General features: G+C 40.2%; 1 protein-coding gene across 2 annotated transcripts in view; it reads right to left on the bottom strand.

Annotated features, from left to right (window-relative positions):
- Positions 1–1130: 1130 nt before the first annotated feature.
- LOC131813534 (phospholipid-transporting ATPase IB-like) overlaps positions 1131–18359 on the bottom strand; it is a 249604-nt gene continuing 232375 nt past the window's right edge. For both annotated transcript variants that reach the window (XM_059143871.1, XM_059143873.1), the window contains 3 exons: positions 15535–15630; positions 7278–7366; positions 1131–1520 (listed from right to left, as the gene is read on the bottom strand). In XM_059143871.1, the coding sequence (XP_058999854.1) occupies positions 1393–1520; positions 7278–7366; positions 15535–15630 (313 nt within the window). In that variant the 3' untranslated portion in view covers positions 1131–1392. The remainder of the gene's footprint in view (positions 1521–7277; positions 7367–15534; positions 15631–18359) is intronic.

Raw genomic sequence — 18359 nt, 5'->3', positions numbered from 1 at the left:
GTAATTTGATGAGTAAATGGGTTTCCAGAGTTCTGTGAGCTGCTCAAGCTAATTAACTGGATCCAAGGAGGGTGTCATTAGGAACTTTTGACTTATAACCAGCTGGTCAGAAGCACAGGTGACATTGGCATCTGAAGTGTGTATGTGGAGATGGTGGGGGGGAGGAGTCTTGTGGGACTGAGTCCTTAACCTGGGGGGTCTGATGCTATCTTCAGGTAGATAGTGTCAGAATTGAGTTGAATCACAGGGCACCCAGCTGGTGTCTGAGAATTCTTTGGCTATATGGGGAATATACCTTCCCACACATCAGAATTAGTGACCTAGAATCATTAACAGGCATGGGGATTTCCAAGCTCCGCAGAGGTTCTGGTTTCCCACACTTGGTACAGAAGCCTCAGAAAGTGACCAAAATAAACCGTTTGTTTTAGTGGTGACTTGTGTGGGAAGATGACAGAAGAACAGAGGGTTCCCTGATGCTGTGCATTGTGTGAAACTCTAGGGAGTTAGTACAAGCCTGAAGCACAGTCCCAACAATGACTGTGGCTGAATTTCCCACTAAGTCCTAATGCATGCGGGAAATCAGAATGGAGATTAAATTGACGTACAGAAAATAATGAGATAGGTTAATTTTTGCACACTGATTTTGAAACCTGAGATTACAGCATATTATACCTATTATGTGAATTCATTAAAAAATCAAGATGGGTACCTGGGTGGCTCAGTCATTAAGCATCTGCTTTTGGCTCAGGTCATGATACCAGGTCCTTGGATTGAGTCCCGCATTGGGTTCCCTGCTCAGTGAGGAACCTGCTTCTCCCTCTCCCCACTGCTTGTGTTCCCTTTCTCTTTGTCAAATAAATAAATTAAATCTTTTTAAATAACCAGGAATAGTGTGCAAATTTCCTACAAATAAGATATGATTCAGAGTGACAGGACATACTATTTAGAAAAATATTTTATATTTTTTATCTTTTTATATTTTATATGCTTTTATGTGCTTCCTTTATATGCCACCTTAATCTGTGAGTTTTCTGTGTGGCTCCTTTTCAACTGAGATGGGCTTGTTATGCATCATGGCCTTTTATCCTTTTCTCCTGAAATAACTTGCACCGAAGCTTAAATTTTGGTGAAACAAAATGCTTTTAATTTTGTACTTCAGACTGAACTGACAAATTATCTCAAAACAACAGAAAAATAAACAGGTTAGATAAAACACTGAAGAAAAATTAAGAAAAATAGGCACCCCCATTATTTATATCCAAGGATTACGACTCAGTTGATACATAAATAACAAACTGTGCCCAGAGCCACAAGAAATGAGTGTTTGGGGTGTTGGCATGTTCTGCAATCTTGGGGATGGACATGAGAACACAGGATGTCGTGGTCTGAACCTTACTTCTGTCTGGAGTGGGAAGAGTCCATAGTTACCTTATCCTGTTTGCTTTTAGTAGTGTTGTAAGAACGGATTAGTTCTTCTTGAGTGATCACAGCTTGTTCCACTTGAGAAAATGCATACCCACCTGGAAGTGTAAAACACTTAGTGTTAGGAGCACTAATGTACAGGGAGCATTCTGCTAGCAGAAAGTAAGACTCCTACCCAATGGAGACGCATTAGCCATTGGACGCATTGGATAACAACTAGCCACATCAGCCAGGCCAGTAACAGACGCAGGTAAAGTGGTGAGGTATGATGAGAGAATGGTAATGCAGCACCTTGCAGGTTTGGCTATATTAAAGAACCACTTAGGGGAGCCCTTTAAACTTTCATACCCATTTTGGGGGCTACAATTGAAAGAAGAAAAGTAACGTCTATCCATTATTGGATTATTGGATTAACTGCAGTGTTTCTATGTGGAAGGAAAGACAAGTGTCCCAGACCTCTCCCCTCAGTAGCATCACCTGAAAGCTGGTAAAATCCCAGGGTCTGGTACCAACACTTGGACCAGTGGTTCTCACACTTCATTGTGCACCAGAATTCACTTGGTGACCACTGGTCCCACCTCCAGAATTTCTGGTTTAGTAAGTCTGCTGTAGGGGCTCAAGAACCGACATTTCTAACAACTTTCCAGCTGATGCACCTGCTTCTGGCCTCAGTAAAAGGCACAGAGAACCACTGTTGAGGTTGTGTGTGGGTGCTGGTAGCAATAGCTCCCAATGGCTGGGGATGGGCTTCCTTCTCTTTCCTGCCCACTGAGAGGAACTTGGTCACAATCTCAAGGTGAAACTTTGGTATATTTTAGAACCACCCAAGTGTTTCCCCAGTGGATCCAGGGATGCTCTCAGGGGCTCTGAAGAACATAATACTGCAGGACAGTGCCTGCAGGTGTGGCAAGAAAACCCAGAGGCAGCATTTCAGAGCATTCAGAGGCCTCCTCTTTTGGAGAGTGGGCCCATTTTACGTCAGCCATGCCAATAGCCAAAGGTGAAAAAACAGCTGTCTATTTTTATGTTAAATGTACTAATCACAAAAACAAGGAGGCACATAAAAATGAACAAATTAAAACATATCCCTGCCCTCTTCATTCACTTCCCCATCACCTTTTTAAATGGAAGATGTGATAGCATTTTAAATTGTCTCTTCCCCAGACAGAGACAAAACCTTTTTTCCTATTTTTAATTCTTGTCTTAACCCCAGGGAGCAGGAGGTTCTGAAAGAATATTTCAGATATGGCCTGAAAAATTATTTCTTAGTTTTTACAAGATGTGTACACAGAGAGGGTCTTTTGTGAGCTGATTAAGTTTCAGCCACATTACCTCCACTCAAGGGTAGGTAATGTCTTAGAATTTTCTTTTGTATACTAGCATTTGTTTTGATTTTTTTTTTTTTTTTACTCATTCTAAATATTTGCATTTAAACCTAATTTTCCTAAAAAGTTTCCCTAAATTGTATAAAGATCTGGCCACAGAAAACTAGTATCTGCTGCTAACTCAGAAATAAATGGTATCTTTTGGAAATCTGGGCTGGTTTTCCAATCTGCTGTGTTCTCTGGGAGGAGAGAGAGCTGAAGAGGGACAACCGGGACCAGGATCCTCCACCTGTCTAGCCTTTACCCCTCAGCCTGACAAAGGTGCACCATCAGGTCACCAGTTTCTGCCTGATGAACCTCTCTAGCTTCCATTTACATCCAAATGGGGAGCTCAGAGGAAGCTTCCAACTCTTAGCCTTTCCCACTTTTTTCATCTTTTGGGAAGTTCTGACAGCCACAAAGTAATGATGGGGAAAGTCACCCATGGACCCAATTCCTGAACTTTCCTGGGCTGGTTTCCCAGTGCATCAGCTTTCTAAATGCTCAGCTGCAGCCAGAATCTGGGAGGATGGGGGACAGAGGCAAGGGAGGTAAGGAGAGGGAGATAGAATTGAAGTAGGAGGCATTTTCAAGTCATTTCCCCCTTCTTCATCCTGGTAAAACGTTTAGCAGATTTCAGAATCAACCATGTCATTTCTTATTATTTTGGCATAATCATCGTATTTAGTTCACTTCATTGTAAATAAAGTCAAAATTTTCTGGCTCAAGAAAGAATTATTAATTGCAGTTAACAGAGAACCTCTACTTATTTGAGGAGCTCAGAGCACTTTACAAATTCAACTTAATATTGTGGTGAAGCACAGAAAAACATACAGGACCCAAAAACCTACAAACTGGCTGAGGAACTTCACCTCCAGGAATGAAAAATGTCATAGAGAACACACCTTAGAATCTCTTATAATCCTATACAATTTCTAGCTGTCCAATAGTATTCTCTATTTTGCCATTTTTAAAAAGTGAGTCATGAAAATAATTTCTTCCTATATAATATTTTTAAAGTATTTTTTGAGGTAACTGAAATATACTTTTATATTTCTCATATATATTCCATGACATTTTAAAGTCCTTCATATCTTCATTTATTACAAAACTTTTGGTAGTGGTTTTAGGACCATGTGATTCCTGCATAAAGCACTTATCCCTCTATTCAAGTCTGGATACACATGTCCTTTAACATCCCATATTACCTACAGTGACCCCAGTAGCATGAAATACCAAAAAAGGTAGAACGAGGGCAGCTCAGAGAGAGTAAGTAACATGCCTTGTGTTGCATAGCAAGTTAAGAGGCAGAGCTGGGATGCAGTTGCCCATCTGATTCCCGTTTGTCAGCTGAATTCCCATGGAACTGAACAATGTGCCACTTTGGAATGAGACAGACCGAAGTTCCAGTCTGTCTTCCAGTCGTTTCTAGTTATATAATCTAAGGCAAGTGACTAAATTTGCTGAACCATCACTTCCTTCCTTGCAAAATGAAGATTCAATCAGTTAGCTTGTCATTCAACAGTAGTTAATAACTGTCTCCATATGGTGGCTCCAAATATTCAGTGCAATAAGGCCCAGTATTCAACAGTGGGCAAGAGCACAGTATGTGCCCAACAAATACTGGCTCCATTTTGTATGTATAGTTGCTATTGGACTAATGGAAGAAGAAATGGCTATTTGTTAGTAGATGTAATCCTGCCTGGACTCTTCGTTAGTCAATTAGTTCATTTAGAAAGATTATACTGAGTGTCTACTACATATATTCATTCTTAGAATAAATTAGTGAGGCAAAAATCCTTGTTCTTACAGAGCTTACGTTCTAGCAATACAAATATGTTAGCCCATGAAGATAATAAGCATATAACAAATAGTTAATCATGTAGTACCCAAGAGTATACTAAAGAGCTATGAACAAAAGAAAAAGCTGAAATTGGTTGGGATTGTGTTGCAATAGAGAGATCAAGGTCGGTTTCATTAAGAAGGTAATATTTGGGCAAAGACTTGAAGTAAGCGAGAGAGTGAGCAACACAGATAACAAGAGGTTTGTTTTCTGGGCTGAAGTGTCAGGCAGTGCAAATGCCCTGGGTGGGAGAATTCCTGATATAAGAAGAGCACAGAGGTTGGAGTGCAATGAAGGAGGAAGAAGATTAGATGGCACCAGGAAAGTAACAGGGTCCAGATCAATTAAGTCTTTTTTTGGCCATTGTAAGGCTTTTATATTGAATGTGATGCTAGTCATTGCAGGATTTTGATGTGTGGAAAGTTGATGTGCCTGTGCTGACATGATTTTAAATGGATCACTTTGGCTGCTGTACAAGAGTCAAGGGTAGAAGCAGGAGACTTGTTAAGAGATTGTTGTAGTAACACAGGCAGGTCATGGTGGTCCAGATCAAGATGCCATAGGGGTGTGAGTGAGACATGGTCTGTCTCTGAATACAATGTGATGGCAGAGACATCTAATACATTAGAAGAATTAAAAGGACTACAAGGATTTTGGCTTGAGCAATTGGAAGTGTGCTGTTGTCTTCAGGTGAAGACTACAGATGGAACAGTCTTGGTGGAGAGGAGACCAAGGGCTCAGTTTTGGACATCATTGGTGGCCTTGACTGGAAAAATGTCAGTTAAGTAGTAGGAGGGAAGGTTTGATGGTGTGAGTTTCAGGGAGAATGGAAGAAAGGGATTTGGAGAAAATGGATACAGACCATTTGTTGTTGCAAAGGAGTTCAAGAAATATGAAGCATGTTCTAGTGGGTGAGGTGTGGTCCAGAGAAAGTTCTATTCTTTGAGACAACCTTTTTTATGCTGGTAAGAATGATCTAGTAGAGGAGAGTGAAAAAGTGGTGACATAGGAGATAAAGGAAAGAATGACGGGAATGAGGTTCTTGGGTGTGCAAGAGCAAATGGAGTCAGTGGCCACGCGCTGGCATGAGAGGCAGTCTGTGGAAACAAGCAGGAGGGCAGAGTGTGTGGGTGAGAGCAACTGGCAGCTGAGGAATTTCATTTTTGACCCATTTTTCTCTGGGATGTAGAAATCAAGGTCATCATTTTTGAAAGATTGGAGAAATGTTAACCCTAATCCTTAAGACATCTGCTGTAATTTGTTTTCTTGTCTGGTTCATTTTTTATTTTCAGTTACCTTTCAGGTTCTGTTCCTTAAAAATATATAGGGAGGGACGCCTGGGTGGCTCAGTTGGTTGAGCAGCTGCCTTCGGCTCAGGTCATGATCCCAGCATCCTGAGATCGAGTCCCACATCGGGCTCCTTGCTCCACGGGGAGCCTGCTTCTCCCTCTGACTCTGCCTGCCACTCTGCCTGTGCTCGCTCTCTCTCTGACAAATAAATAAATAAAATCTAATATATATATATATATATATTATTCTCCATATATATATATGGAGAAGGGGAAAAGCAAAATGCTGGACACAAGACAGGAAGAAGTGTGTATACGTGCAAAGGAGAAAGAGCAATCAATCCAGAGACACATAAATCTCAGAGATATGAAAAAAAAAGTCAATTAAAGAATCTAGTATTACAAAAGCCTACAACTTTCAGTGAACACCTTGATCAGAAAAGAGGCACAGTTAGCTCTCATTCTCTGTAAATATCCCACGTTTCTTTGTTTGTAGTACCTTCATGTTTGCCTTGTTTTCTTTCACAGGAAAGCATTCAGCACTCATGTTACCAGATAGGAGTCACAGAGGACCTAAATCTTTCATGTAGGTACTTCTCCGATGCATTTCTTGTTAAATGACAGGAAAATGAAATAACTTCCAACGGTTTTCATGTCCAACGTGGGCTATGTTAACATCAAACCCACCAAAAAGGGTATATAAGATTTCTAAGGATGAAAGTTATTTGGAGCCAGATACCACTTTTCCATTTTAAGTGGTATGTTGGGAGTCTGTAAGAGGATCTTGAGAATGTGAGGATGTTACATTTAAGGATGTCACCATTCAGGAATGGTTGACCAGGAACTGCTTCTTTTCCGACTGCACTGGCTTTAGGCAAAGAACATGAATTTGATTAATCCAGTTGAGCCTTCCTGCCCTATGACAACTACCTTACTTTTTAAAAACACATTTAATACCACACGTAGTTTCCTTTAAAAAATTGTGGTAAAATGTCACGTAAAATTTACCATCTTCCTGGTGTTTAAGTGTACAGTGCAGGGGCATTACGTCCATTCATAGTGCTGTGGGAACGTCGTCATCCGCCTGCGGACCTCTTTCCATCTTCCCAAACGGAAACTCTGTGCCCATTAAACACTGAGTCCCCGCTCCACTGCCCCCATCCCCATCCCCTGGAAACCCCCATTCTCCTTTCTGTCTCTATGAATTTGACTACTCTAAGTACCTCATATCAGTGGAATCATCAATACTCGTTTTACTTGGACTCATCTCCTCAAGAAGCACCTAACATTGCATTACCCATCCTTCATGTCGGTAGGTAGAGTCTCAGCTTATGGCCTGATGTACAGTACATTACTTACGTGGGATGCTTTGATCAAAAGATTCACTCTGGAGGACTACCTCGTGTGGCGGGGTGGCAAAGAACATTTGGACTTTTTTTGCTTCCACCCTGTGAAAAAATCAATCATAGCCTCACTTTAGTTCTTTGGAACAGATTTCGAAGAAAATTCCAACTTCATTGGAGGGGGAGGTACAAGGTAAAAGAAAAAAAAGTCTTCTTCTTTTTTAGAGAGTGTTCATGTATTTAAAATAAAATTTATATTATCCAGACACTCAGCAAGGTGCTTCTTCTAAAATAGGGGTTCTGCTTGTGAACATTTCTTATATATAGCTCTCCTAACTGCCCCCACCCAACCCCAGGAATTGAATGGAACAATGCAAGTCCTGTCAGTCCTCTGGCCTTCCAGAGCATCTTAGAGATTTTATGGTGTGTATTTTAAAAATCTGTCTCAATTTCCTGGTTCAAGACTCTGAGCAATGTGTATCAAGAAGTGTCATTCAGCTCTAGGCACAAGAGACCCTTCACTAAACCCTCCAAGGCTTACTATGGAACTGCACTGGAAGCCCCAAGTTCACTACTGTCTAAATTTCAAAGAGTTGTGGAATCATTGTGGGTAAGCAGAAGCAGCATAATTAGGGAAGTCCATGGTTTCTTCTTTTTTTCTCTATAAGCCTGAAAAATAGGGTAAACAACCACAACAAACCCCATACAACCTAAGCTGCTCTGTTTTCTCACTTCTAAGATGTCATCAGGCCATAGGGGCCTTTTGCTGTTCGAGGATTTGCCATGTATCCTGGTATTTCCAGAGATCTGAGGGACTCACAGCTGGTGTGACAAATTGCAGCTGTTATCAACAACCACAACTGTACCCCTATCCCATGCCCTCCTGTGGGAAGAGGGCCTCCTCTACAGCCAGCTTCCCTTTTGTGACTCAGAGGAAGGTTTCTAAGGACTGTCTGAAGGAGCAGCTCCTGGGGAGGTGCAGGTCAAAAGTCGTTACCAAGGGGCATGGCCGTGGGACGGACTGACTACTGACTTCCCCCTTTGAAGTCCTCTCTGGAATGAAGGTGATAGTGTTCTGAACCAGAATTTAAAAAAAAAAAAAAAAAAAAAAAAAGTTAATCATAAAAAAGGTTGGAATTTTCCAAAGTTGTTGAAAGACTCAGATTAGGATTTTTACTTTTGTTTGTATATCCAGGAGTTGACGAGCACCGGGCTCTGGGCTCTCCAGAATCCACTTACTCATTTGCATTCCCTCCCGTTTTCTCCCTTTCTTCCTCTCCCTCTCTTCCACTTCCTCTCTCCCTCTTCCTCTCATTCTGTCTGTCTCTCTTAAATTGGTCACATATAAAGCATTTACATCATTAAAAATTTAAAGAGAAAAAAAAATTTAAAGAGAAAAATATGTAAATGTAGAGAATAAACATTCCACTTCCTTTTCCCATCTTCCTGGTTCCTCACCTCTGTTGCTTACCAGTAATCACTCCTTGTGGTCTCTTAGCTAGTTTTGCAGAGTTGCTTTAGAAGGAAAAGTGCTCATATGTCATTATCCCTGCCCTTTTGCACTAAAGGTTGCATATTGTACAAAGGGTTCAACTTTTTTTATTTTTTTTTTTTTTCTGTTAATACATCCTGGAATCATTTGCACCTCAGAACACAGAAAGCTTCCTGACTCCTTTTCACAACTAGAGAGTACTGTAGTTTGTGGATGTATACATGGGTATGGTTGTTCCTAAATGGTGGTTGTTCCAAATACTACTGCAGTCCCTGACACTAGGACTTATGTGAGTATTGGGAGGATGAGAAGGGGTGGTACATCCCAGAAGTGGAATTACTGAGTCAAAGGCCATATGCAATTGTATTTCTGATAGATATTGCCAAATTACCTTAATTCTTTCCTTTCCCATTTTTTCACCAACCAAGGGTGGCTGACAATGATAGATTAAAAATATCCTGCCTGTATACTTAGCATTTTCATTTCTTACTATGAGTAAAGTTGAGGATATTTTCATATGTTTAAGAAACTTTAGTATTTCTTTTTGTGAACTGTGTGTTTATACTTTGCCTATTTTTCTACTGCTTAGGTGTTTGGTTTCACTGATTTCTGGAAACAATTTATCTATTTGGGAGGTTAGCCCTTTGTTATGTGAACTTTATTTTCGTACAATGTATATTGTGTTTATATTTTCAGTTTGATTTCTTATTTTTGAGGTTTATTTTGTATGTGATAAAATGCATACATCTTTAAAGTACAGTTTAACAAAACTATTTGCCTGTGTATCAATCTTCCAGATCTGTTTTTTATACCAGTACCATACTGTTTTGATTGCTACAGTGATATATATTAGCTTTATAGTAAAATGTAACATAATTGCTTTGTAATATAGTTTGAAACCTGAAAGTGTGATGCTTCCGGCTTTGTTCTTCTTCAAGGTTGCTTTGGTTCTGTAGTTGTGCTTTGTGATCCTCTGTATGTCTGTGGTATCGGTTGTAATGTCTCCTCTTTCATTTCTGATTTGAGTCCTTGCTCTTTTTTTCTTCACAAGTCTAACCAAAAGTTTATCTATTTTGTCTATTTAAAACACACACACACACACACAGCCGTTAATTGATCTTTTCTGTATTGTTTCGTCTTTCACTTCTGCTCTGATCTTAATTATTTCCTTCCTTCTGCTAACTTGAGGCATACTTTGATCTTCTTTTTCTAGAGGCATACTTTGATCTTCTTTTTCTAGTTCCTTAAAGTGTAGCATGAAGTTTTTTATGAGAGATGTCTTTGTATCTTAATGTTGGTATTTATTGTAATGAAAGTCCATAGAGCTGCTTTTACTGCACCCCATGTTGCCTTCCCATTTTCATTTGTCTATAGATGTATTTTTATTTCTTTTTCAGTTTCTTTTTTGATCCACTGGTTGTTCAGTTGTTTGTTGTTTAATCTCCACACATTGTGTATTTTCCAGTTTTCTTCTTGCAGTTGATTTCCAGTTTCACACCATTGTGGTTGGAAAAGATGCTTGAATCTTCTTAAATTTGCTAAGATTTGTTTTGTGGCTTAACATATGGCCTATCTTGGAGGTTGTTGCATGTTCACTTGAGAAGAATATACACTCTCTTGCTTTGGGATGGAATGTTCTGTGTGTATCTGTTAAGCCAATTGTCTAATGGGGCATTTAAGCACAATATTTCCTTACTGATTTTTTGTCTAAAAGATCTATTCATTGGGGTGCCTGGGTGGCTCAGTGGGTTAAAGCCTCTGCCTTCGGCTCAGGTCATGGTCCCAGGGTCCTGGGATCGAGCCCCGCATCGGGCTCTCTGCTCAGCGGGGAGCCTGCTTCCCCTCCTCTCTCTCTCTGCCTGCCTCTCTACCTACTTGTGATCTCTGTCTGTCACATAAAAATAAATAAAAATCTTTAAAAAAAGATCTATTCATTGATGAAAGTAGGGTATTAAATCCGTTACTATTATTATATTGCTGTTTATTTCTCCTTTTGGGTCTGTCAATATTTGCTTTATACATGTAGTGCTTCTATGTTGGGTGCATAAATATTAACAAATGTCATATCCTCATATTCGACTGACCCCTTTATCATTATGTAATGCCTTTCTTTGTCTCTTGTTTTTATTTTAAATTCTGCTTTGCCTGATATACGTATAGCTATCGTAGATTTCTTTTGGTTTCCTTTTGTGTGGAATATCATTTTCCATCCCTTCACCTTCATTTTCCATGTGTCCTTAAATCTGAAGTGAGTCTCTTGTAGGCAACATATAGGTGGCTTTTGTTTTTCAATCCATTCAGCCATCCTATGTCTTTTGATTGGATAATTTAGTCTAGTTATGTTTAAAGAAATTACTCACAACCATAGGCACACCTCAGTGATACTGCAGGCTTGGTTTCAGACTACCACAATATAGCTAATATTGCAATAAATGGAGTCAAGTGGATTTTTTGCTTTCCCTGTACATATAAAAGTTATGTTTGCACTATACTGGAGTCTCTTAAGTGTATCATTGCATTATGCCTGAAAAGAACAATGTACATACCTTAATTAAAAATAATTTAATGTTAATGTATGCCTACCATCACTTGAACTTTCAGCAAGTCAAAGTCACTGTTCACAGATCACCATAAAAAATAATGAAAAAGTATGCAATATTGTGCAAATTACCACAATGTGACAGAGACATGAAGTGAGCAAGTGCTGTTGGAAAAATGGCATCAATAGATCTGTGGACAGGGTATGCCATAAACTTTCAATTTGTTAAAAAAAAAAGGGGGGGGGAGGACAGAGGGAGAAAGCAGCAGCTGTGAAGTGCCATAAGGAAAAGCACAGTAAAACAAGATATGCCTGTGTATATTTATGGCCATTTTGTTCTTTGTTTCCTGTTATTTAGTAATTCCTTTGTTCCTTCATTTCTTCTCTTTCTTTATGATTTGATGATTTTCTGTAGTGGTATGCCTAGATTCCTTTCTCTTTTGTGTGTGTGTGTGTGTGTGTGTGTGTGTGTGTGTGTGTGTATTTACTATAGGTTTTTCTGTTCTGTGGTTACCATGAAACTTACATAAAATTATTTATATTTTAAGTCTATTTTAAGTTGGTAACAACTGAAGTTCAAATGCATTCTAAAGGTCTGCATTTTTACCCTCTTCATCACTTTTTATGTTTTTGATGTCAGCATTTACATTTTTTCTCATGTACCTACTAACAAATAATTACAACTATAGTTATTTTTACTACTTTTGTCTTTTAACCTTCATATTAGCTTTAGAAATGATTTATCCATCACCTTTACGACATCAGATTATTATGAACTTTACTATACATTAACCTTTACCTATGAGATTTATAATTTCATGCTTTTCTGTTACTGACTAGTGCCCTTTCATTTCAGTTTAAAGAAGTCCCTTTGACATTTCTTGTAAGGACAGGTCGGTGGGGAAGAACTTCTTTAGCTTTTGTTTGCCTGGAAAACTTTCAATTCCAGCTTTGCTGGATACAATATTCTTGGTTGGTAGTTGTTTTTCCTTCAGAATTTTTAATGTAGCATCCTACCCACTCTTGGCTTCCAAGGTTTGTTCTGAGAAATCTGTTCATAGAGTTCCCTTGTGTGTGATTAGCTTCTTGTCTTTTGTTGCTTTCAAGATTCTTTGTGTTTGATTTTTGACAGTTTCATTATAATGTATCTTAGTGAAATATTTTTGGGTTGTACCTGGTTGGGAATCTTTCTGCATTGTGTAGCTGAATATGTGGACCCATATTTAGAAGTCTCTTGGGTAAATACCTAGAAATGGAATTGTTGGGTCATGGGGATAAGCATTTCTTTAAATTGAATAGAAATGGCCAGTTGCCCAGACTGATTGTTCAAGAGTTACAGTTGTTCCTCATCCTTGCCAACAGGTGGTACCGTCAGTGCTGAGTACTCAATGGGTGCCAAATAGGTGAGTGTTAATCAGTTCACTCATTTACTTTAGATTTGCCCATACTTCCAATTTTGCTTTTATTTTTTTAAATTTTATTTATTTATTTGACAGAGAGGGAGATCACAAGTAGACAGGGGATGGGGGAAGCAGACCCCCTCCCTGCTGAGCAGAGAGCCCAATGCAGGGCTTGATTCCAGGACCCTGAAATCATGACCTGAGCAGGCAGAGGCTTAACCCACTGAGCCATCCAGGTGCCCCTGCTTCCTTCAAAATAAATTTTTTTTCTTACACTTGATTTTTTATTTTTTAAAATTTCTTTTCAGCGTAACAGTATTCATTATTTTTGTACCACACACAGTGCTCCATGAAATATGTACCCTTCCTAATATCCACCACCTTGATCCTCCAACCTCCCACCCCCGCCCCTTCAAGACCCTCAGGTTGTTTTTCAGAGTCCATAGTCTCCCATGGTTCACCTCCCCTTCCAATTTCCCTCAACTCCCTTCTTCTCTCCATCTCCCCAATGTCCTCCATGTTATTTCTTATGCTCCACAAATAAGTGAAACTATATAATAACTGACTCTCTCTTGACTTATTTCACTCAGCATAATCTCTTCCAGTCCCATCCATGTTGCTACAAAAGTTGGGTATTCATCCTTTCTGATAGAGGCACAATACTCCATAATGTATATGGACCACATCTTCCTTATCCATTCGTCCGTTGAAGGGCATCTTGGTTCTTTTCACAGTTTGGCGACCGTGGCCATTGCTGCTATAAACATTGGGGTCCAGATGGCCCTTCTTTTCACTACATCTGTATCTTTGGGGTAAATACCCAGTAGTGCAATGGCAGGGTCATAGGGAAGCTCTATTTTTAATTTCTTGAGGAATCTCCATACTGTTCTCCAAAGAGGCTGCACCAACTTGCCTTCCCACCACCATTGTAAGAGGGTTCCCCTTTCTCCACATCCTCTCCAACACATGTTTTCCTGTCTTGCTAATTCTGGCCATTCTAACTGGTGTAAGGTGGTATCTCAATATGGTTTTCATTTGAATCTCCCTGATGGCTAGTGATGATGAACATTTTTTCATGTGTCTGATAGCCATTTGTATGTCTTCATTGGAGAAGTGTCTGTTCATAACTTCTGCCCATTTTTTTATATGATTATCTGTTTTTTGTGTGTTAAGTTAGAACTCCTCAAACTCAAAATAAAAATTTTTTTAAAAGTGCATTTTGTCCTCTTTATCTAGGTCACACCATCTCCATGCTTAACACAGTACTCCAAATATAGCAGGCATTCAGTATAGTTAAAGACTAATTCTTCGCCTTATAGTTCCTGAAAGCCCACCTAAAACCTAGGACGTGCCAGGCTTCATATGTCTGAAATAGAAGTCTGTTATTACTGAGAAGGAGCATGGTGTTTTCAACTCAGAAGAACACATAGTTTATGGCAGACCATTGGAACTGACCTCTCCCTGGAGATAGTTTGGGTATAGAGATTAAAAATGTTAATACACATTAATTTCTAGCATTTGGCCTGTTGTTCTTCAAGGCCATCAGATCAGGACCAGTGGGAAAAAGGCAACAACTGTGAAAACAAACAATGTAATTTGTTGTCTTCTTCCAAGGGAGTGGGAGAAAGAGAGCAATTCTAGGAGAAGCCCTGGTCCTTTTCGCCTTCAGTGCACTTCCCTGACTTCCAGTAGCCACAGCTTCATCTATAGGGGAGAACACAGACCCTGGATATCTAAACCTTTTTGCAACAATACGCAGGGGAAAGTGGCAGAAATTAGCAGATTCTCTGGCTCAACACAGAGATCTGGGTGTCTGTCCACTAACCACCAGAAGTTAAAGTTAGAATATACAAACTTGATGCACCATCTGTTAAAATAATAGCGAGGAAGGTTGTGAAAGGACAAAACTTTCTTTGAAAACATGTGAGGTGAAATGGAAATATGATTTTCCAAGATGAATCATTTTAAAAAAATCTTTTTTTGGTAAGAAAACCATAAGGAGTTATCTCAAACTAGTTGTGCATGTGTGTGTGTGTTTATGAAGGGACAGTGTATAAGGCACTATAAGCCACTGAAAGGGTCTTGTCTTTTTCTGAGTGATAGGGGAGGTTGTGGAAAGGCAGAGAACAGGGAGTAATATGTCTGATTTACACTGCCAAAGCCTCTTCCCTCTGATTACTACAGGAAGGGCCAGAAGCAGAGATACCTGTTAAGAGGCTACTGAACTAATCAGAAGAAAGATGATAGGGGCTGGACCAGGGCAAGATCATACAGATAGTTTAAGTGATCTAATTCTCAGTTTACTTTGAGGTAGGAACAATAGGATTTTCTGACATGATGGGTGTAGCATAGCAGAAAAGAGGATGCGAGCGTGACTTCAGGATTTTTGGCCTGAGAAATTGAAAGAATGAAGTTGCCATCCACTGAAAGGAGGACATTTGGGGAAGCTAGTGTGGCAGCCTAGAGGTCTGTGCTGCTGGGGATGTGAAGTTCAAGATACCTGTTTGACATGTGCTTAATAAGCTTGGGGAAATCATGGAAAGTGTGAAAGTACCTGGGAGGGAAATGTGGGAAGAATGAGGAGAACAGGGGCCACCTGGGAGGTTCAGTACATTAAGCATCTGACTCTTGGTTTCAGCTCAGGTCCATGATCTCATGAGTCATGGGATTGAGCCCAGCATTAGGCTCCACATTCAGTGGCAGTGGGGTCTGTCTGGGGAGTCTCTCCCTCTGCTTCTCCTCCACTTGCTCTCTTTCTTTCTTTCTCTGGAATAAACAAATATTTTTAAAAAGAATGAGAACAGCTTTTCAACTAAAGTCAGGATAAAGAGAACAGCCTCACCTCTTTCTAAATATTGTAGGATGAAATCTTTGAGCTCTGCTACTTTCCATCTCCCGAACTTCCTCTAGTAATGTTCTCTTGCAGGTATTTCTAATCCTGTATTATGTGGAAAAGATACAGCATAATACATGAGCTTTACAAACTCTAAGCAACAATTTCTCCCCTCTTGAATAATTCTGGGCATCCCTTACTTAGAGGCCATATGATAGGGTGCAATGCAGCAGGCCCAGTCTTCCTGTGAAACCAGACTCTATTTTCTTAGTAGCTATGAAGCATTACCAGAAGGGATACTGGAAAGAGCCGGGTAGTGCCCATTAGTAGCCAACCACCTCAAATACAGACTTCCATACAAATCTATAGATCTGAGTGTGTCTCTAAGTCACAGAGGGCCCTGATTGTGGAGGAGTCCATCTGTATGAATTCAGCCAGACGGTTGAAGAGTCATAGGACTGATATAATTCTGTATGACTTTTTCTACCATGCTCACTATTCCATAATCTTGATTCTTAAATTTTCAGCTGTGTGCTACCTCCAACCCTCACTTAGGCAGAAAGACCTAAGACTAAGTGTGCCATTTAATAGCAGAAGTAATGGTAGAGTGGTTGTGTCAGAGATTCATATATCAGGTGTGCATATTTGAAACGTGCAAAGCAACCTAGACAGATACTCTCCATTTTCTGTGGCAACTTGTTTTCACTGGGGCATCTATCTCTGTCTATATTCAAGCATTCATCATTTATCAACACATGTAGGAGAACCTTATGTTTGTCTTGTCTCTTGAACACAGCTAGATAATTATCAAATCATTCTGAACACCCAGAAAATTGATCTGGGGAGAAAAGAAGCCACATTGTAGAAGGTAGGAGATGTGGTGATGTGACCTGGGGTAGAAAAGAATCACTGGTGCCATAGAGGGGAGGAAGCCCTATCACAGAGAATGAGAGAGAGAGAGAGAGAGAGAGAGATATGTGTGCACAGGGGATTACACAAGAAAACACTTCCCCAAAACCACTGACTGGGAAAATGAGAGGGGCTGATTATCACAAGCTTTTATAAGTGGTGGAGCTGAAAATCTGAATTTTTAGAAGTTTGTGCCATTGCTAGAATTGAGCCTGATGGACATAGCAGTGTTACTATGGAGAAGGAGGGCAGAGACCCAGGAGTGGACATCATGCTCTGAGGATCCCCTGCATCACCCTGGGAGAAACTGTTCCCCTTTCTGGCGTGTATTTGGGAGAGGTGACATTGCCTCTGAGGGGACAAAAGAGACAGCAGGCAACGTTGAGCTGCCCTGTTCATTAACATATGAGTAAAGACACCTGCTGAGGGCAGCTTACTGGATGCTGGCTTTTTGCTATGCTTTACCATAAAACCCAAACCCCTACTTAGTAGTGGGACTGCTTTTCTGTGACAAACCTGTCCCAGCCACAGCCCAGCAAGAGCCGCCCACAGAGGATCAGTGCAGTCTGCACTGTGTCTGCACTGTGACTGCTCCCCCAAATTTGGAGTTTTGAAAACTATTTGCATGCCTGAGATAAAACACAGGAGTACTGCTCCACCAGACAGGCAGATGGCTTGGACACAGACAAGGTGAACATAGGGCTTTGACAGAAGCCTGGGACACAAGAAGGGAGATTGTTCACTTTTCTGTGAGGGCTTCATGAACAGCTGCAAACGTGAACTCCTCTCTCCAGGGAAGAGAGCAGACTGACGCCATTTTTTACCTTTCCCATCAACACAGACAGACTTCAGTGAGCAGAACAGTACACATAGTGGATTCTGGAGCTACTTACACCAAGCCCTGATTGCTCTTGCAGGTGCCTTTTTTAATAGAACAAGTGTGACTGAGAGCCAGAGCAGCAGCAGAGCCCTTCCCCAGAAGGCTAGCAACCCCCTTCCACCACACAAGCACAAGGTCTACCAATCATAGAGTGCTACAAAGCTTCAACTCTAGAGGAAATAGGACCAAGCAAAGGTTTTCCCAGCACAAAAAAAACAGAGACCTAGACAAAATGTCAAGTTGGAGGAATTAATCCCAAAAGAGAGAATAAGAAGGGGCCATGACCAGAGAGCTAATCAAAATAGGTATAAGTAATATTCCTGAACCAGAATTTAAGACAACAATCATAAGGATACAAGCTGGGCTTGAGAAAAACGTAGAAGAAACCAGAGAGATGCTTATTGCACAGATAAAACACCTAAAAACTAGTCAGGCCAAAATAAAAAAATGCAATAACTAAGATGCAAAACCACCTAGATATAATGACTAAGAAACAGAGGATAGAATAAGTGATACAGAAGATAAAATTATGGAAGCCAATGAAGCTGAAAAGAAGAGGGGAAGAAAAATATTCGATCATGAATGTAGACTTAAGGAAATCTGCGGCTTCATAGTGTGTAATAACTTTCGTATCATGGGATTCCCACAGGAAGGGAGAGAAAGGGGCAGGAGGTTTATTTACGTAAATTGCAGCTCAAAACTTCCCTAATCTGGGGAAAGAAACAGGCATCTAAATCCAGAAGAGACAGAAAATTCTTACCAAAATCAACAAGAGCCAGCCAACACCATGACATGACATAGTAAAATTTGCAAAACACAGAGGTAAGTAAAGAATCCTGAAAGCAGCAAGGGAAAAGAAATTACTAACCTACAAGGGAAGACAAATCAGGTTAGCAGCAGATCTCTCCATAGAAACCTGGCAGGCTGGAAGAGAATGGCATAATTTATTCAATGTGCTCAATAGGAAAATATATTCAGCCAAGAATACTTTATCCAGCAAGGCTGTCATTCACAATAAAAGGAGAGAGAGTTTCCCAAACAAACA

Source organism: Mustela lutreola, chromosome 13 (assembly GCF_030435805.1).
Source record: "Mustela lutreola isolate mMusLut2 chromosome 13, mMusLut2.pri, whole genome shotgun sequence".
Taxonomy (NCBI): domain Eukaryota; kingdom Metazoa; phylum Chordata; class Mammalia; order Carnivora; family Mustelidae; genus Mustela; species Mustela lutreola.
The sequence above is the reverse complement of the archived record's forward strand: the minus strand, read 5'-3'. Positions and strand labels throughout refer to the sequence as shown.